This window comes from Aquarana catesbeiana, linkage group LG02 (assembly GCF_042186555.1).
Source record: "Aquarana catesbeiana isolate 2022-GZ linkage group LG02, ASM4218655v1, whole genome shotgun sequence".
NCBI lineage: Eukaryota > Metazoa > Chordata > Amphibia > Anura > Ranidae > Aquarana > Aquarana catesbeiana.
Window position 1 is genome coordinate 753,599,739 of NC_133325.1, and position 21,984 is coordinate 753,621,722.

Sequence of the window (21,984 nt, forward strand, 5' to 3'; positions counted from 1 at the left end):
CATTTCAACCGTGGGGAAAATGAATATTGGGGGTGGGGAGGGTTTTTGCAGCCCCCAGGACCAGTAGCAAGGAAGGTGAAGCCCCCAGATAGCATCCATGGCAATGCACTTCCCTTATATGTTCACTTTTGGTTTATTCGATATACCATGAAAGATATATATAAGTTTGATAAGTGCAAACAAACCTGTTGATCCTGCCATCTTGTTAGATGATAACTTCCTGTTTTCTACCATCTGCTGCACTGCTCTCGATTATGCCACCTTCACAGCTGGCATTTTGGGATCTCAGGTAGGATGGCTGCGATTCTGCCCGCGAACCCAAATTGTACTTTAAAAGTGGCAAAAAGAACCACGTGTGTTCAGATTCCATGCATTTTCAATGCCACCTAAACGTAGTGCGGTTTTGCCATGCCAACTGTGGCAAACCGCATTGCGCAAAGCTTGTTGCTTCACACAATGTGGTCTGCCGATAATTTATCGGGCGACAATCGCAGCAAAAATGCGCTGCATTTAGGTGTCATTAAAAATGAACGGCACTCGAACATGTGTAGTGCATTTTGCCCCTATTGCAGTGCGATTTGGGATCGCGGGCAGAATTGCAGCAATTCTGCCTAAGATCCCAAAGCACCAGATATGAATGGGGGCCTTATATTGTTCTGAGGACTGCAGAACCCCACCCATCCACGTTATGTACAAGAGGACATGGGAGTTCCCAGTAGTCCTGCCCTGTTTCTCTTCTCCAGATACAGTACAGCAAAAAGCATTATGATCCTAGGATAGGGAGTGTGTTACTGGCAAGATCGCCAGGTGAAAATAGAGGAGGGGAAAGAGCTTGAAAAAAAGAAAACAAAAGCAGCCACCACCTCTAAGGACTGGCAAAGTGGAATATATTACATTTTTTGGTTTAGATACACTTCAATATATAAGCAAAACATATAAAAAAATACTGACCGGCCCTTCCCAAGCAGCCATCACTGTAGCTGTCTCCTCGTACCTGTGCATTAGACACTGCGTTGATCCTGCGGGGACAGACAATGTCAAACATGATATTCATATTATGGACAAATAAGCATACATGGCTGTTTCCTCATCAACATATTTCTTCTATGAATCAAAGGCAGTAACATCTGCGGTAATCAGAACTGAACAAAAATAAAAGGGAGATGTTCAAATGAAGGATGAGATCTGAAAAAAAAATATCTGGCTTACACAGTTGTACAGGCTCCTCTCCTGTACTGAAATAGCTTACTTTGATTTCACTGCACACTGTCAGCTTCCCGCAGTGTGTATTAAAAGCAGCAGAAAGTCAGATAGAACCCACCTCATTTCTTGGCTGGAGAATGACCGACGTCATCCTTTTCTCCCCAGCCTTACTTTCCTTGCCTACCCCTTACTTTCATTAGATTTCAATGTCGCAGAATAGAAGGTGTGGACAGCACCGGCAGGAGACCCCAGAAGAGGAGATGCGGGGGTCGCTCTGTGCAAAACTACAGCACAGACCATGCAAGTATAACATGTTTTACAAGAAAAACAGAAATGGAAGGCGCGCACACCTAGTGCATTACCAGAGATAATTTATAAATAAGACATTTTTGCATAAAAGTGGGTACTCACAAAATGCAACTGAGAAAAGGCCATGAACACAATGCATGGACATGCACAGAACACGGGGTAAAGCTTACGCGTTTTTGGGGAGCCCCCCCCCCCTTAGAGCTAGGCTAGTCTTGTACACCATGGGCAAGCGCTTTTATAGGGAATGGTGGAATTAAAAATTGTGTGTCGAAAATGGGCAATCAGAGGTGTCCAAAACCCGCACACTGGAATCATCCGACCGGAAGCTTCAGAAATGCCAGGATCGGGGGGAAAACCCCAACAGACGCCAGCAGGATAATCCCCGCTGCAGTGCGCCGATCAGTGAACACCCGATGTCACACAGGCATCCTACCAGACCCCAGGTAACCAGCGCGGTGCCAGGGAGAATCCACTTCCTGGAAACACCGGAAGACACCTGATGACAAGTGACATCACTTCCGGAGCGAGAGCGGTACAACGGTGTCCCCATGGACATGAATGTGCAAAGATAGATGGAAAGAAAAATAACATGGCAAACACTGTAACCATGTGAAATTTTTTTTATCATTTTCTTCACACAAATAGAACTTTCTTTTGGTGGTATTTTCACAGCTGGGTTTTTTATATTTTCATAAAAAAAAAAAAAAAAAAAAAAAAAGAAAAGTTTGAAAAAAAAACAAAACAGTTTTTCTTAGTTTGTCAGTAAATTTTGTAAATAAGTAATTTTTCTCCTTCACCGATGGGCGTCGATGAGGCGGCACTAAGAGGCTGCACTGATGGGCACTGATGAGGCGGCACTTATGGGCATTGATTAGGTGGCACTGATAAGGAGACACGAATATGCCGCACTTATGGGCACTGATAAGTGGCACTGGTGGGCACAGATAGGCGGCACTGGTGGGCACAGATAGGAATTGATGGGTGGCATTGATGGGCAGCAGTGATAGCCAGCACTGACTGGCATCACTAATGGGCACTGTTTGCTGGCACTGGTGGGCACTCACTACTGGCACTGTGTGGGCTTTATTGTAATCAGGGCACTGATGTCAGTGCCCGAATTACATACCTAGATGTCCTCTGTGAGGAGATGCCACTGATCGGCTCTCCTCACACTCTGTCAGTGTCACGTGTTTACATGTGATCAGCTGTGATTGGACACAGCCGATCACATGGTTAAAGAGCCGTGGCTCTTTACAGAGATAGGGGTCGCACCGTGTCCTAGCAACACGGCGCGGCAACGATCGCTGAGCTGCGCGCCCCCCACGGTCATTCTGGGATGCCATCATATGACGGCATCCCAGGGGGAGAGCCACACCGCCCCGCCGTCACTTGACGGTGGGCGGGCGGCAAGTGCTTAAATAAAAAATAAATACATTTACAATCACTTTAATTCATTCTCTGCATTAAAGTGGTTATAAACCTCAGACATGAAATATAAACAAAACATATCCCTCTATAGTGTGTACTTGTCTCAATTAAGAGCACCATGTGCAGTGTTGCCAACCTACCAGACTGAAATTTAATGACATGACCCCCAACACGTACTGGCACAGCCAAGTTTTTACTGGCATTTCCAAAAGTTACAAAATTACAGTTTTAAGTGCAAGTTTCAGTATTTAGGCTACAAACGAGTACAATATGTAATTAGCAATGTGATTTAAAGTAGATATTAAGGCAAAAAACATATTTCTTATTTTATTTCCCATAAAGTAAGTAGCTCAGGGACAGGACTCAGGGGGCAAGAAATTAGAATGGGAAAGCACACACACATGAAATGGACTCTCACAGTGACACTGACAGCAGTGTGCAGCGCCAGGTGATCCCTTCAGTCCAAACAGAACTGACAGTCCCGCTCCCAGCATGCCTTGCTCCTGCCCCGCAGACACGAGGCTCCAGACGCTCCGCTTGGCTCCCTTACACTATGACATCACACAACACACTCAGGCACCACCTCCACCATACCCTCTCACCATCAGCGCCGCACTAACACACTATAGCAGGCACACGGATGGTTTCAGCCGGCTTCAGACCAGAACTGCGCAGTAGTTCCGAGCAGAGCATCACAGCCATTTTTTTTTACTGGCAACCTTTTCCTGTCACAGTCATTTACTGGCAGGAAAAAAGTGCCCGTTTTTTACTGGCTGCCAGTAAAAATACTGACAATTGGCAACACTGACTAAGTGTAATTTCTGTCTGCTGCTTATTCTTCTGCTATCAGCATGAATCACTTCTGACAAGTTTTCCTGACACCAAGAGAAAAAAGGTGACAGGGGAGGGACCTCCAGCTGATTGACAGCCTCAGCTCTGTTCCTGTGTGCGGTGTGGAGGGGGGGTGTGACTCTTCCCCCCAATGAGCTCAGCAGAGTGCGACTTCAGCTCTCCGCCCCCTTTTATCTGAACTCTCAGACAAGCATTAAAATTAAGCACTATGAACAGATGTAGAGAAGACTGCAGATAAACAGGTACAATTTATGTAGGAGGATTTGTTTCATCTCTGTGAATCATCTGAGGCCAGTCACTTCACTGGGTATATGTAAGGGTACAAAAAATACTTACCTGAGTCCAGCCGTGTCCCATCTGCAGCACTGCTTCTCTCACTTCCTGGCCTTACATTACAGAAGCCATAGACTCCTGCGAGGGGGGAGTAGGGGGTGTGGCTTACTGGTCCTGCGTGTATCTATGGATGAACACAGCACCCTTGTTGTGCGGGGGCAATTTGAGCCATACAAAATGAATGGGCTCAAATCACACTGAAAAAATCGCATATGATTTGAACAGGAATGTGGTTGTGATTCCTGTCCAAATCACATGCGGTTTCCCGCACCGCACCAGTGTGAACCTAGACTCAAGGAGAGCTTTTACTGATTCATGGGAACAGAGCTTTTTTTTGCCGTTTTTGATTTAGACACTGAGGAGCTGTGGCCACACTTAGGTCTTAATATATATATATATATATATATATATATATAAAAATATTAATGGTATAAAAATAAATATTATGGTATCCTCAGTACATTACCATGCACTTCTCCTTTTTTTGTAAAAAATGCCTACTTTTTAAACTGCTCATTTCATTGCCCTTCCCTCTCCGTCCTGCAATCTCCAGGGCTGAGAGGGGAAACCAATGGAATGAGCAGCTGAAAACTGCTTCAGAGTGCTCAGGACCTCAGACTGGGCCGAAGGTTTACCTTCCAACAAGACAATGACCCTAAGCACACAGCTAAAATAACTAAGGAGTGGCTTCACAACAACTCTGTGACTGTTCTTGAATGGCCCAGCCAGAGCCCTGACTTAAACCCAATTGAGCATCTCTGGAGAGACCTAAAAATGGCTGTCCATCAACGTTTACCATCCAACCTGACAGAACTGGAGAGGCTGTGCAAGTAGGAATGGCAGAGGATCCCCAAATCCAGGTGTGAAAAACGTGTTGCATCTTTCCCAAAAAGACTCATGGCTGTATTAGATCAAAAGGTGCTTCTACTAAATACTGAGCAAAGGGTCTGAATACTTAGGACCATGTGATATTTCAGTTTTTCTTTTTTTAATAAATCTGCAAAAATATCCACAATTCTGTGTTTTTCTGTCAATATGAGGTGCTGTGTGTACATTAATGAGGAAAAAAATTAACTTAAATGATTTTAGCAAATGGCTGCAATATAACAAAGAGTGAAAAATTTAAGGGGGTCTGAATACTTTCCGTCCGCACTGTATGTATGTAAGTATATATATTTATATTTTATATAAAAAATTATTTTGTGTACAAAGTTCGACATTTTAATTAATATCATTAATTTATATGAATTTATCAGCCATTATTGCCACCTTTTTTCAGCTCAATATTTTGTAAGTATATATATATATATATATATATATATATATATATATATATATATATTTACATACATACATACAGTGGTATTTAGTCAGCCACCAATTGTGCAAATTCTCCCACTTAAAAAGATGAGAGAGGCCTGTAATTGTCATCATAGGTATACCTCAACTATGAGAGACAAAATGTGGAAACAAATCCAGACAATCACATTGTCTGATTTTTGAAAGAATTTATTTGCAAATTATGGTGGAAAATAAGTATTTGGTCAATATCAAAAGTTCATCTCAATACTTTGTTATATATCCTTTGTTGGCAATGACAGAGGTCAAACGTTTTCTGTAAGTCTTCACAAGGTTGTCACACACTGTTGCTGGTATGTTGGCCCATTCCTCCATGCAGATCTCCTCTAGAGCAGTGATGTTTTGGGGCTGTCTCTGGGCAACACGGACTTTCAACTCCCTCCAAAGGTTTTCTATGGGGTTAAGGTCTGGAGACTGACTAGGCCACTCCAGGACCTTGAAATGCTTCTTAAGAAGCCACTCCTTCATTGCCCGGGCGGTGTGTTTGGGATCATTGTCATGCTGAAAGACCCAGCCACGTTTCATCTTCAATGCCCTTGCTGATGGGAGGAGGTTTGCACTCAAAATCTCACGATACATGGCCCCATTCATTCTTTCATGTACATGGATCAGTCGTCCTGTTCCCTTTGCAGAGAAACAGCCCCAAAGCATCATGTTGCCACCCCCATGCTTCACAGTAGGTATGGTGTTCTTTGGTTGCAACTCAGCATTATCTCTCCTCCAAACACGACAAGTTGTGTTTCTACCAAACAGTTCTACTTTGGTTTCATCTGACCATATGACATTCTCCCAATCCTCTTCTGCATCATCTAAATGCTCTCTAGCAAACCTCAGACGGGCCCGGACATGTACTGGCTTAAGCAGGGGGACACATCTGGCACTGCAGGATCTGAGTCCCTGGTGGCGTAGTGTGTTACTGATGGTAGCCTTTGTTACTTTGGTCCCAGCTCTCTACGGGTCATTCACTAGGTCCCCCCGTGTGGTTCTGGGATTTTTGCTCACCATTCTTGTGATCATTTTGACCCCACGGGGTGAGATCTTGCGTGGAGCCCCAGATCGAGGGAGATTATCAATGGTCTTGTATGTCTTCCATTTTCTAATTATTGCTCCCACAGTTGATTTCTTCACACCAAGCTGCTTGCCTATTGCAGATTCAGTCTTCCCAGCCTGGTGCAGGTCTACAATTTTGTTTCTGGTGTCCTTCGACAGCTCTTTGGTCTTCACCATAGTGGAGTTTGGAGTGTGACTGTTTGAGGTTGTGGACAGGTGTCTTTTATACTGATAACAAGTTCAAACAGGTGCCATTAATACAGGTAATGAGTGGAGGACAGAGGAGCCTCTTAAAGAAGAAGATATACATACAGGTCTGTGAGAGCCAGAAATCTTGCTTGTTACTTATTTTCTACCATAATTTGCAAATAAATTATTTCAAAAATCAGACAATGTGATTGTCTGGATTTGTTTCCACAATTTGTCTCTCATAGTTGAGGTATACCTATGATGACAATTACAGGCCTCTCTCATCTTTTTAAGTGGGAGAACTTGCACAATTGGTGGCTGACTAAATACTTTTTTGCCCCACTGTATATACATACACATATATATATATATTATAATTTGCTTTTGTAAATGTATTGCTTCTGGAGCCATGAGGACTTTTTTTTTTTTTTTTCTTTCCAGAGAAGGCTAATGTTTTTCTGAACCTGTGCCATGGCTGTGTTATGCAGTCACATCAAAGAAAAGTTCCTGAATATCATGAAAACATCACGGACACCATGGGGATATCACCCATAGAACATGTTTCATGCTCGTAGCAGCGTTTTCAGTGCTTTTTGCGCTGCTACTAGCATGAAACATATTCCATCTGTGATATCCCCATGGTGTCCCTGATGTTTTTATGATATACAATAAAGGATTTCGAGAAGTGCAGCGGTTCCGGAACTATTCTTTGATGTGCATCTACAGACGGGTTGTGCTGGCACCCTTGAACCATTCTTGCAAGGTGTTTCTTTTCAACTCACCTGGAGCGGCTATTTCCAACTATGTTATGCAGACAGCTTAGCTTCAAACGGCACTTGCAGGAATTCTCTAACCTCTTAAGATTTATGGCCCTTTAACAGGACTTTAATGCTCAGGAGGTAGTGTTGCTTCAGTATTATGTGAGCGGCTTTCACAGCAGTCACATAAATGGGAGGCCGTACCGCTGGCTTCTGATCAGAAGCCTTGATTGTGAGCGGTCAGCGCCAGCTTGGTTAGTGTGCTGGGAGCAGAAGGTGAATACGCTTTCAGAACACAACCTCCTGAAAGCATATGTGCAGCGGCTGACCATTAAAACCCACCTTTCTTGTGGCTGCATCTATGCTTACATGGTTGGCAAGAGGTTAAAACTTATTATTTGATGTTTAATATATAGTATTTTAATCTGTGTTATCTATATACAAAAGCCCACACACCACCACAGCTCCTGCGGGAATGATTTTGTTTCCCAGTGACCTTGAATTTCCTGTACAAAACATGTGACTCTGTGGACTTTAATAATGTAGCTGTGATATCTTTCTATTGACAAATTGGTCTGTTCTGCAAACAATTCTTGGAATGCAGCAGAGTTGCTAATAGTCACTTATCCTTCGCATTGTTGATCTCATGATTGGGTAATTGTAGCTATACCATACCTAAAACGTTGTTATCTTCTGTAACTTTTTATGTGTTTATTTAATTTCTTCATAAATAAAAGCATAAAAAAAAATATCGGGCGTGATTATTAAAATTAACAGCTTATATGAGACTTTATTGATTGGGTTTACATTAAACTTTAAAGCGGTTGTAAACCCACTTTGAAGAAAAAAAAAACCTAACACCTGAAAGACAAAGGCATAAAGAGCTAGTGTGCATAGCATACTAGCTCATTATGTAGTAATCACCTGAGATCGAAGCCCTCGCTGCGGTGCCCGTACACAGCACCGGGCGGCGACATCACTCCCGGGGGTTACTTCAGGATATTGCAGATCCGGTGCTGTGATTGGCCAAAGCCGCGATGACGTCACTCCCGCGCATGCGCACAGGAGCCACCAGTATCGCCAGAGTCACTGAAGCAATGGCACATACGTGACTTATACTGTCAGGCCCCCTGCCTCTGTAAAATCATCTTGTCAAAATGCTTCAAAACCTGAACTCCTTTCCTAATCTATGAACTTGAAACAGGATCTATGGGTTAGGGGGATCAGGCCTATCAATTATTTTGCCTCTCCTCCATTCATAGATTGCTTTCCATTTATAGAAGTTGTAGTACGGCTTTTATGAATGGAGGAGTTTGGCGGAAATGATGGGCATAGTTGATCTCTCTTGATGAGATCCTGTGATAGTCCCTTAGTTGTATACTGTTTCATTAAAGCAGAGTTCCACCCAGAAATGGAACTTCCACTGTCCGGATTCCTCCCCCCCTCCAGTGTCACATTTGGCACCTTTCGGGGGTGATATCTGTCTATATTTGCTCCCACATCCGGCGAAAGATTGCAAAAGTATCCGCGGTGATCTACTCCATGTCCGGCCCCCTCCTCAGTCCCCCCCGCTGTCTTCTGGGAGACAAACAGGTCCCAGAAGACAGCAAGGACCACTCAGAACGCGCAGCGTGACTCGCACATGGGCAGTAGGGAACCAGGAGTGAAGCCGCAAGGAGCCGAGGGACAGGTTGGTGTTGGGTGAGGACATTGTGGGCTCCCTGGACAGGTAAGTGTGTGCAATACGCAGCTTTTACTAACAGTTAACAGCATTTTTCTGCCAAAAGCTCTGTTTTTCAGAGAGGCTTAAAGTGTTACTAAGCCCACAACAGTAAAATCAGTCTGTATATGCAGTAAAGCATACATGTTACTCACTGTGGAACCTAAGGGGTTAATCCTCCACATTGTGTAAAAAGGCTATTAGATCCTGTCTTCTCTGATCCGCCCCTTCTTCCACAGTCCCCAATCCATCTCCTGAAAACACAGAGCATTGGAGACACTCTGCACATGCTCCGTTTCGTGTGTATTGCTAGAGAGGTTGTTTTTTTTTTTTTGGAGGGTGCATGTTATCAGCACAGGGTAGGGCTAGGGAAAAAAATCAAATTTTCAGCAAATCGATTTTTTAGATTTTTTTTTTTTTCACCAGGACAGGCGCTGACACTGCACCGGTTCTGAGGAGCTGCGGGCAGGAGTTTTTAGGTGAAGCCGCGGCTGCAGCCTATTTCGCGAGGCCGGACGCCGCGGACTAGGCTGAGGCCGCGGCCCCGCTTGAAAAATCCTGCCCGCAGCTCCTCAGGACCAGCGTGGTGTCCATCAAAAAAAAAAAAAAAAAAAAAAAAAAAACTATTCGAATCATGAATCGAGTTTTTAAAAAAAAATAAATAAATAATCGCAGATTTTTTTTTTGGGAGAAAATCGCCCAGCTCTAGCACAGTGCCAATCAGCACTGTCCAGACAGAGGGTCAGGGGTCATGCAGCCTCATAGGACAATCAGCGGAGAATGAAAACTCCTCCTACAAGCTTTAACCAGACAATGATAGAAGTCACAAGATTGCTATATACTGCTGATGAGAAAAAGTATTTAGCAGTTTATATTTACTAAAAAAATTGTATTTTCATATTCTTTGTACTGTGGGACACCATATATAGTGAATGCAGGCTCTTGGGTTTAGTAACACTTTAAACAGACTCCCTGTATGCATGAGACCTACAGTGATACCTTCCTGGCAGGATCGCTCAGATGGGTTTAGACTAGGACCCGAACACACCTGAGCTCATCCCTAGGAACATTACTTCATACGAGCAGACTGTGGAACATCACAGGGTGCATTTGACCTTGCATGGCTCCATGCTGGGATTCCAGCGTTCATCTGTCCAGTACAGTCAGAAAGAATAACTGTTGACTGGCTGTTATGGGTTCCCGAGACTTTACCATATGAAATACAGGCCAATATGCCAATATGGCGAACAGCATTCTGCAGAAAATCAACTTACATAAAAAATGCCACTGTAGAGAATACACCACAGGTGTGAAAAGCGTGATTCAGGACATCCTGTGTAGGGTACACCACCGCTGCATCTATCATAATCCACCAACCTGAAAAAAACTGAAAGAAAATGTACTTTTTTAACATCCAAGGCATGTATTATTAAGACTTTTCACTGCTGGCAAGCTTACATAGCATGCCGGGTGTTCAAGCAGAGCAGATGCAGTATGGATGGAGCTCATCCACACTCCCCATGGAAGGCCCAATCTCAAAGACAGACCGCACACTGGTGATTTCAGCATTTTCATAAAACTTTATTGTTCTGACGTGCACACTGAAAGAACCATCTTGTACCGCCTGCCTCTGATGCATTTCGAGCAGTCCCAGGCAGTACTTCCAGTATGCACATCCAGAACAATGTTTTATAAAAATGCTGACATCAATGTGCGGCCAGTCTGTGTTAGGACTTTTTTGCAGATGTGGCACCAAGCATTGCAATTTAAAGCAAACATATGCCCTCCTCCAGGACTTCTCCAGAACCTATACCGATCTTTGTGGTAATCTCTAACCCGGTCTGCCTTTAGGCGATCCCTGAAAAAACACTCATACAGGGAAGCCTATCCCGTTGTTTCGTCAGATTAGGCAACCTGTCAGATTTTGTAACAGAAGTTACGGCCATCTTGCTACACCCCACACTTGTCCACAGTAAGGATACAGCAAGAAGGTGGCAAGCGGACATCTTTCTACACCCACCGGAGTCTGGCATTTCACACTTATTTTTAACAGTAAACTGAGCTTATATAGTGAAATACAGTATGTAAGAATTCGTCTGACTGTTTAGATGTTGAATTTTAAAAGCAGCAGCAAGCCTGCTGATCTAACAGGTTTGCTAATCTGACAGAACAATCATCAAAACAGACGGATTTCAAAATACTGAATTTCACTATATAAGCTGAGTTTACTGTTAAAAATAAGTGTGCAATGCAAGACTCCAGTGGGTGTAACAAGATGTCCACTTGTCGCCTTCTCACTGTATCCTTACTGTGGATGAGTACAGGGTGTAGCAAGATGACGGCAACAGAACATCACTTCCGTTACAAAATCTGACGGGTCGCCTAATCTGACGAAACATCGTCTCCACCTAAAAACTGTACTTCGATCACCTCCATCTGCTCACCCCCAACAGCTATTTTCCTTTTGTACTACCTCCTTTGTAGATTGTAAGCTCCATGAGCAGGGCCCTCCTAACCTTTTCTATATTGAATTGTATTGTAACTGTACCGATTCCCTTTATATTGTAAAGCGCTGTGCAAACTGTTGGTGCTATATAAATCCCGTATAATAATAATTGTTTTTGCACAACAGATATAACAAAATGATTTCAATGGTATATTTAACAAAAGGAAGCAAATATTAAATAGTGGATTTTAGGTTTGGATACCTTTAACCCCTTTTACGACCGACCCCCGGATATGTGCGGTGGCAAAATGGTGGGCTTTAAACGCCCAGATGCTGCACATCAACATCGACCGCCCAGCAATGCATATGTGCTGAGAGCTTACTCACTCTAAGTGCAAAGATAGAGTTGTCGCAGACCGCTCTTGGTCCAGGCTACAGACTGCGGGACCAGTTCCTGATCATGGGACTACTAGGAGAGCGGTCACATGATCGCCAGTCCTTTCTGCCCTGAACTGTTTACAAGAACGCTGGAGCAGGCGGGAAGGGGTTAACCTGTGCCTTTAGGACATTTATTGCTAAATCCACCCTCCAATCCCTCTAAGCCAGGGGTCTCCAAACTTTCCAAAGAAAGGGCCAGTTTAATGCCCTTTAAACTTTAGGGGGGCCGGACTGTGGCCAGTGGGAGTGGAAAATGAGAACAGTGAAAAGAATAACGCCCCATCGATGGAGTCAGTGGGAGGAATAGTTCCTCATCTTTGGTGTCAGTGGGAGGATGATTACTACAGATTTGGTGTCAGTGGGAGGAATAGTGCCTCATCATTAGTATCAGTGGGAGAAATAGTGTCCCAAGGGCCGGATAAAGGGACGCAAAGGCACAGATCCGGCCCGCGGGCCGCAGTTTGGTGAGCACTGCTCTAAGCTAACCTACATTAACACCCACTTGTCTTGAGGAAGTGCATGGAGCCGGAGACGAGCTCTGTCAATCAAGACTGTTTGGTTATTTGTCTTCTTACTAACTGCATTGTTGGACAGTGGTGGGAGTAGAGGGGCGCTCTGATGACCACACTAGCTCAACTTGGAGACCCCATAGAAAGACAAGCATGCTGCACTTTGTCCCCAGACGGTCAGAAGAAAGCGAAATAAAAGCAAAACCTCTTAAATGTTAGCCCTGCATACTTGGTCCAAGTCTTTTACCCTCTAGGAAGGGATTCCAGTATCAGGATGGCATCCCTGGAGCCTTGGTTGGGCCCTCTCCTTTCCCAAGTGAAGTACAAGAACGGAGAGCACCCCCTTATGTACAGTAACTGCTCAGAGTGCATAAGAGTATTACTTACTAAAACCCCGGCTACAACAGAGGCTATGGTGTTCCTCTTCTCCCCCCAGTCGATGCATTCGCACTGCGGCCATCGGAAATTATCCAGGAAGCCAGCCATTTTCACCAGAGACTTATCAGTGGCTCTTTCTTCAACTGTGTAAGTAAAACAATCGTCAGCCAAGAGGGATACACCAGAATAAAGCAGAACAATACAGCCACCACAAGGAACAGATGAGTACTAGAACTGATCATCTGATAGAGTAAAGTGTTATCTGAACACCAGAGTTTTCCATTGATGTACATCAGTGGCCTCCAAACTGCCTTTGCTTGCCTTTATCTGGCCCTTGGGCACTATTCCTCCTACTGACACCAATTATGGGGCACTATTCCTCCCACTGACACCAATGATGGGGCACTATTCCTCCTACTGACACCAATTATGGGGCACTATTCCTCCTACTGATACCAATTATGGGGCACTATTCCTCCCACTGACACCAATGATGGGGCACTATTCCTCCTACTAACACCAATAATGGGGCACTATTCCTCCTACTGACACCAATGATGGGGCACTATTCCTCCTACTAACACCAATGATGGGGCACTATTCCTCCCACTGACACCAATGATGGGGCACTATTCCTCCCACTAATACAAATGATGGGGCACTATTTCTCCTACTGACACCAATGATGGGGCACTATTCCTCCTACTGACACCAATGATGGGGCACTATTCCTCCTACCGACACCAATGATGGGGCACTATTTCTCCTACTGACACCAATGATGGGGCACTATTTCTCCTACTGACACCAATGATGGGGCACTATCCCTCCTACTGACACCAATGATGGGGCACTATTCCTCCTACTGACACCAATGATGGGGAACTATTCCTCCTACTGACACCAATGATGGGGCACTATTCCTCCTACTGACACCAATGATGGGGCACTATTCCTCCTACTGACACCAATGATGGGGCACTATTCCTCCTACTGACACCAACCATTGGGCACTATTGCTCCCACTGACACCAATGATGGGGCACTATTACTCCTACTGATACCAATGATGGGGCACTATTCCTCCCACTGACACCAATGATGGGGCACTATTCCTCCCACTGACACCAATGATGGGGCACTATTCCTCCCACTGACACCAATGATGGGGCAATATTATTCCCACTGATACCAATAATGGGGCACTAATCCTCCTACTAATACCAATGATGGGGAACTATTCCACCCACTGACACCAAGGATGGGGCAAAACTCCTTCTACCGATACCATTGATGGGGCACCATTCCTCCCACTGACACTAGTGATGGGGCATTTTTTTTTTACCACTGCCACTTGGGCATTTTCTACTCCCACTGGCCACAGTCTGGCCCCTTCAAAGTCTGAGGGACAGTAAACTGGCTCTTTATTTAGAAAGTTTGGAGACCCGTGGTGTACATACATAAGAAGGTACAGTTCATACCATTAACCCACATCTAGCGTGCCAAGAGGTAGAAGTTTGATGAGTTTTCCTAATAAACATTATTCCCATTTTCTAAGCTAAGGTGGCAGAGTGCTAACTAAGCTGTGCAATGCAATCATGGTTAACATTTTTTTATTTTTTCACACACATTTGAAATCAGCATTTTTTGCTAGAAAATTACTCAAAACTCCCAAACATTAACATTTTCTGAAAGCAGAGGCCCTGGAGAATAAAATGGTGGTTATTGCAATTTTTTTTTTTTTTTATTTCATACGATATTTGTGTAGCCGTTTATGAAACAAACACAAATTACTGTAAATTTTAGTGCGCACAAACCCAATACAATACCATTTTTTTTGTAAAATATAAAAGATGCCCCCCCCCCTTCTTCATATCTCTCCTCCCCTGCCCTACTTCCGACACACCTTGCCTGTATCAGTTGCTACTACACTGGTTATTTTGCTATTCTGTATACCTCCACTGTAGCATGCATATATTGATATGTCTTCATTTTTTTTCTGAATATATAGAGGACATATGTTTCTCAGCTTATGTACCCTGGTCAATTGTACAATTCTTTTCTTTGTCTGTATTAAATCTCAATAAATACTGTATTTTCCCGTTAAAGGAAAGAAAAAAAGATTGAGGTTGCATTGAGTAAATAGATACTAAACATATTAAGATTTGTGTGTGCCTGTGAAGGGTTGACAAACTACGATACCTAACATTTTTCATAGGTGATGCTTTAAAATCGCCTACAGGTTATTATTGTAGAGATAACCATTTATTATGGCCCTAATTATTGCTCTCATTATGACATTCACACTGATATCTCAGTTTTCAGCCAGTGAGCAGAGAGAGCAATTGAACACACAGACAGCGGCTCGTGAGAGAGCCTGCATGAGTGATGAGTGCCCCCATAGCAAACAGCTTGCTATGGGAGCACTCAGCCCGGGGGGGGGGGGGGGGGGGGGATGGAGCAGGATCGCTGGCGGTGGACAAGAGAAGAGGAGGATTGGGGCTGCTCTGTGCAAAATAGTTACACAGCGCAGGTTAGTATAACATGTCTTGTTATTTATTTACTTTTTAAACCTTTCCCTTTATGATCACTTAAACAAGCCCCCCAAATGATAGTATTGGGCAGGTGACAGGTCCTCTTTATTAGACTCCAAATGTCTCCTCTCCTTCAATGCACCTAAGCACAGATTAAAATTAATTAGCTGCTTCGCTGGTTTGCCAGGGAATGTTAGCTCGGAAACTGGAAGTGCCAAAAATAGGATTTTTTAAAAACAGCTTACCTGTAAAATCCTTTTCTTTCGAAGGACATCACGGGACACAGAGCCACAGTAATTACTGATGGGTTATATAGGTATCACTGGTGATTGGACACTGGCACACCCTATCAGGAAGTTCAACCCCCTATATAATCCCTCCCCCTTGCAGGGATACCTCAGTTTTGTAGCCAAGCAATATAGTGTATTAGAAGAGGGGCGGGACCTCTGTGTCCTATGATGTCCTTCGAAAGAAAAGGATTTTACAGGTAAGCTGTTTTAAAAAATCCTATTTTCTTTCTCGAACATCACGGGACACAGAGCCACAGTAATTACTGATGGGATGTCCCAGAGCAATGCTACCTGAGGGGGGGGAACCACGACCAAGTAGGGTGCAATCAGACCTGAGGACCCTGTACCGCTGCCTGCAGCACACTACGCCCAAAGGCGATATCCTCATGCCTTCTCACATCCACCTGATAGAATCTGGTGAATGTATGTATTGAAGACCAGGTTGCGGCCTTGCAGATTTGAGCCATAGAGGCCCGGTGATGCACTGCCCAAGAAGCACCAATAGCCCTTGTGGAATGTGCCCTGATCGGAAACGGAGGAATCTTCTGTTTCAAACCGTAAGCTTGAATGATCAACTGTCGAATCCATTTAGAAATGGTAGCTTTTGACGCTGCCTGTCCTCTATTGGGACCCTCTGGCAGCACAAACAAAACATCCGTCTTGCGGATCTGAGTAGTTGCCCCTAGATAGGCCTTAACTGCTCTTACTACATCCAACGAATGTAGAGATCTCTCTTCCGGAGAACAGGGATCTGGAAAAAAGGAAGGTAGAACAATGTCTTGGTTTAAATGAAAATCAGAAACCACCTTCGGTAAACAACTAGGATGAGGGCGTAGTACCACTCTATCTTTGTGTATAATCAAATAAGGCTCCTTACAGGAAAGAGCTGCTAATTCTGATACTCTTCTAGCAGAAGAGATGGCCACCAGAAAAATTAATTTCCTTGTCAGCAAGACCAAAGGAATCTGACTTATTGGTTCAAAAGGCTGTTTCTGTAACACAGCCAGGACCAAATTCAAGTCCCAAGGGTTTAGGGGCGCTTTAACCGGAGGATTAAGACGCATCACCCCCTGCATAAAGTTTCGGACCAAAGAATGCGAAGCAAGTGGCCGCTGAAATAATACTGATAAAGCAGAGACCTGGCCCTTGATGGTACTCAAGGCCAGCTTCATCTCTAATCCCATCTACCTATGACATATTTCCTGGGATGCCAACCTCTGGATTCACACCAGGTTATATAAGCCTTCCAGACTCTATGATAAATCATCCTGGAAGCTGGCTTCCTTGCATTAATCAAGGTAGATATGACAGGACCTGAGAGCCCACGACTCTTCAGAACGTGGGTCTCAATAGCCAAACCGTCAATTTTAGCGTTTGTAAGGCAGGATGGAACACTGGACCTTGAGATAACAGGTCTGGGCGTACCGGTAGGATCCACGGGGAACCCACCGTCATCCTTACTATTTCTGCATACCAAGTCCTTCTGGGCCAAGCGGGGGCCACCAGAAGTACCGACTTCCTTTCCTGCCTGATCCTGCGAAGGAGTCGTGGTAGTAGCAGAATAGGCGGGAATGCGTAAATCAGTGAGAACCGATGCCACGGAATCACCAACGCATCCGTCCTGCATGCAAGAGGATCTTTTGTCCTTGCCACAAATCTGTCTATCTTTTTGTTGAATCGGGATGCAAAGAGATCTACATCTGGAACCCCCCATCTTTGGCATATGGCCCAAAAGACGTCGGGATGCAGAGACCATTCCCCTGGTAGTAACTGCTGGCGACTTAGATAGTCCGCCTGCCAATTCTCTATTCCCGGGATGAAAACTGCCGATATGTATGGCACATGCATCTCTGCCCAGACTAAGATCTGGTTCACCTCTTTTTGAGCAGCTCGGCTCCGGGTGCCTCCCTGATGATTGACATAAGCCACTGCTGTGGCATTGTCGGACTGGATCCTGACCGGACAACCCTGTAGCCTGATAGTCCAGGCTTTTAGAGCTAGATGTATCGCCCGGATCTCCAGAATGTTGATGGGTAAGGTCCTCTCTGTCTTGGACCATACCCCTTGGACCGCAGCCTGTTCCAGAACTGCTCCCCAACCTGACAGACTGGCATCTGTTGTTACCACCGTCCAGGTAACCGGTAGAAAGGATTTCCCCTTCTGCAGGTTTTCGGGTATGAGCCACCAATTGAGGCTCTGACGCACCGCATGCGACAGGTGCATCGGAAAGTCTAATGCCTGAACCTTCTTGTTCCAGGTCGACAGAATACTGTGTTGCAGCATTCTTGAGTGAAACTGAGCATAGGGAACTGCTTCGAATGAAGACACCACCTTCCCTAGTAGCCTCATACAAAGGCGGACTGAGGGACCCTTCTTGGTCCTTACTGTCAGAATCAGCTCTCTCAAAGCAGTGATCTTTGCCTGGGGTAGAAATATTTTCTCCTGGCTTGTATCTATAATCAGACCTAAATACTCCAGTCTTCTTACTGGTTTTAGGAAAGACTTTTCTAAGTTGAGGATCCAACCCAGGTGTTTTAGATACCTGACCGTGGTCCTCAAGTTTCCCTTCAAAGAGGCTACCGACCGGTCTATCAAGAGCAGGTCGTCTAGGTATGCTATGACAGCTATACCCTGAGCCCTTAATCTGGCCAGAGGAGGAGCCAAGATCTTTGTGAACACTCGAGGTGTAGTGGCTATCCCGAAAGGCAGAGCCACAAACTGGAAATGGCGCCCTCCTACCTCGAAGCGCAGAAACTTCTGATGAGCAGGAAAAATGGGCACATGCAGATATGCATCTCTGATGTCTATTGATGCCAGAAATTCTCCTCCCTGCAGGGTGGGAACTACTGTTCGAATTGATTCCATGCGGAAGGATTGAATCCTTAGGAATCGGTTCAGATCCCTTAAGTCCAGAATGGGCCTGACATCCCCATTTGGCTTTTGGACCGTAAAAAGGTTGGAATAGAAGCCCAATCCCTGGTCCTTTGCGGGAACTATCATAATGACCTCCTGCGACAAAAGTCGCTCTAACGCTAGAAGGAGCGACTGCTTCTTCTCTGGGTCTCTGGGAACATTTGATCTGAGGAACCGAGGAGAGGGGAATTCCTGAAACTCCAGCTTGTACCCTAAGGTTACCGTGGAGATTACCCATCTGTCCTGGAAGTCCTCCTGCCAGAGCTCTGAGAACTGTCGCAGTCTTCCCCCCACTCGAGTGAGCGGGGGCGCCCCCTCATGCAGAGGTCTTAGTGTTTTGCCTAGTAGGCTTCTTTCCCCAGGACTTCTTTTGTCCCTGGGGTTGACTCTTGTCTCTGGACCCCGATGGAAGCGGCCGTCGAGACTGCCTGGAGGCTGAAGCCCCCGGCGCTGGGGAAAGAGTCCGTTTGAAAGAGGGACGCTTACTCTTCTTCTTGACAGGTAAGAGAGTGCTTTTCCCACAAGAGATTCTCTTGATATAGTTATCCAAGTCCTCTCCAAACAACCTTGCACCACGAAATGGAAACCCAGCCAGTAGCTTCTTACATGGTGCTTCGGCTGACCAATTTTTCAACCATAGGATTCTACGTATATTAGGGCTGCTGAAATTAATCGCAGCATCGATGCATCGCGATTCGGGTGTCCCCGATGCGGCATCGATGCATGCGACCCGAAAAATCGATGTCTGGCCCCGCCCCCTCCCGGGAGAGCGCTCCGTACGTAAAGCTGTTACTAGTGTGTGTATTTTCCGCTCATGTGACTCTCGGCCGCGCCTCCCTCCTCTGAGTCCCCTGACATCAGGAGAGACGTGAGAGGAGGGAGGCGCGGCCGAGAGTCACATGAGCGGAAAATACACACACTAGTAAAAGCTTTACGTACGGAGCGCTCTCCTGGGAGAATTCCCTGCTCAGGAAAGATGTGACAACCGGCGGAACACCGGCGGCTGGAGTGGAGATCGGGGGGAGATGGTGAGCAGGCAGATCGCCCTGCTCATTACAGGTTGCCACCAGCACCGGCGGAGCAGCATGTAAGTACAGAGGGGGAGGGGGGGCGCTGTGACACAAGTCCATATCATACAATTGTCTTCTATGTGCCTTCATCACACCACAACTCTGCATTATTGTCCCCAGTCTGTGACCATCTCCTGTGCCATGTCCCCAGTCTGTGACCAACTCCTGTGCCATGTCCCCAGTCTGTGACCAACTCCTGTGCCATGTCCCCAGTCTGTGACCATCTCCTGTGCCATGTCCCCAGTCTGTGACCAACTCCTGTGCCATGTCCCCAGTCTGTGACCAACTCCTGTGCCATGTCCCCAGTCTGTGACCATCTCCTGTGCCATGTCCCCAGTCTGTGACCAACTCCTGTGCCATGTCCCCAGTCTGTGACCATCTCCTGTGCCATGTCCCCAGTCTGTGACCATCTCCTGTGCCATGTCCCCAGTCTGTGACCATCTCCTGTAGCATGTCCGCAGTCTCTGATCATCTCCTGTAGCATGTCCGCAGTCTCTGATCATCTCCTGTAGCATGTCCGCAGTCTCTGACCATCTCCTGTAGCATGTCCGCAGTCTCTGACCATCTCCTGTAGCATGTCCGCAGTCTCTGATCATCTCCTGTAGCATGTCCGCAGTCTCTGATCATCTCCTGTAGCATGTCCGCAGTCTCTGATCATCTCCTGTAGCATGTCCGCAGTCTCTGACCATCTCCTGTAGCATGTCCGCAGTCTCTGATCATCTCCTGTAGCATGTCCGCAGTCTCTGATCATCTCCTGTAGCATGTCCACAGTCTCTGATCATCTCCTGTAGCATGTCCGCAGTCTCTGATCATCTCCTGTAGCATGTCCGCAGTCTCTGATCATCTCCTGTAGCATGTCCGCAGTCTCTGACCATCTCCTGTAGCATGTCCGCAGTCTCTGATCATCTCCTGTAGCATGTCCGCAGTCTCTGATCATCTCCTGTAGCATGTCTGCAGTCTCTGATCATCTCCTGTAGTCATTTGGGGGCAGTCTGGAGCTCCTCTTTAAGTTGTCTGCACTGTTTACACTTTGCTACATGCAAGGAGTGTTGTCTTTTTTTTAAGAACAGATAAAATTTAAAAAATGGAGTTCTTCTGACTACTTAAATTTTTTGGATGAAAACCGCGCGCAGTAATCGTGATGCATCGTTAATCGTGGACCTGATAATCGTAATCGAATCGAATCGTGAGGCCAGTGAAGATGCGCACCCCGAACGTATATGCACCAACCCCAGTGAAAGACGGGAGGTTTGCAGGATAGAATCTCTAATGGCGTCAACCACAAAGCATAAGGCCGCTGGAAGGTTAGCAAACCCCTGGGCCTGCTGTTCAGGTAATACTTTGATGACCTGCTTAACATGGTCTCTTAAGTATTGACAGACTCCAATCGCTGCTACTGCAGGTTGGGCCACTGATCCTGCTAAGGAGAAAACATCCTTCAATAGGGATTCCATCCTTTTATCTACAGGATCCCTGAGCATCTGAGCATTGTCTACAGGACAAGTCAGGCTATTATTTATGGAGGAAATGGCGGCATCAATAGCCGGTATTCCCCACATTTTAATAAACTTTTCTTCCATCGGATAAAGTGTTGAAAACTTTCTCGGCGGAAAAAAACGTTTGTCTGGGTGATCCCACTCAGAATAAATAAGCTTTTCAAGTAAAGTATGAACAGGAAAAGCATGTGCTGCTTGGAAAGGTTTCAGTGACCCCAAAGCAGAAGAGGATTCTTTAGCAGTTTCAGGTATGGGCAACTTAAATGTGGAGCGGACCAATCCAGTGAGGATCTGCACTAAGACTTTCTCCTCTTGGGAAGTCGCAGAGGGTCCCTCTCCACCTGAATCCTCCAAAGAGGAATCATCCGTCCCATCCTGAACCTCTGAAAGGGATTCATCTCCTTTATCCCAGAGCTCCTCTGTCTGAGGGTCTTGGGGAACAGAGGAAAGCCTAGTGCGTTTTCTTCCACTGAGTGAAGACGTAATCACGGCCATTAATCTTTCCTCTAGACCATTAATGGTTGAGGAAAAAACCTCTTGTGTAATATATACAGGGGCTGAAGTGCCAGAAGCAGGTGTAGCCCCTGACCCCGATGGCTCTCCCTGGCCCATCTTTAGGGGGGGAGGATGCTGCCGACAGGGGGCCCTCAGAACCTGAACGAGATCCCCTAGTGTCTCTGGTTCCTGGGGTGCTTGAACCTCTTCTACC

The 21,984-nt window shown here is 45.6% G+C and overlaps 1 protein-coding gene across 2 annotated transcripts in view; it reads right to left on the bottom strand.

Annotated features, from left to right (window-relative positions):
- The window catches only part of TMEM50B (transmembrane protein 50B), a 52,776-nt gene that overhangs the window by 19,759 nt on the left and 11,033 nt on the right, over window positions 1-21,984 (bottom strand). For both annotated transcript variants that reach the window (XR_012241794.1, XM_073617157.1), the window contains exons 2-4: window positions 12,982-13,115; window positions 10,476-10,588; window positions 952-1,019 (exon numbers count right to left, since the gene is read on the bottom strand). Coding sequence is in view for 1 of the 2 variants with exons in the window: in XM_073617157.1 (XP_073473258.1) it covers window positions 952-1,019; window positions 10,476-10,588; window positions 12,982-13,080 (280 nt within the window). In the remaining variant the exon portion in view is untranslated. The remainder of the gene's footprint in view (window positions 1-951; window positions 1,020-10,475; window positions 10,589-12,981; window positions 13,116-21,984) is intronic.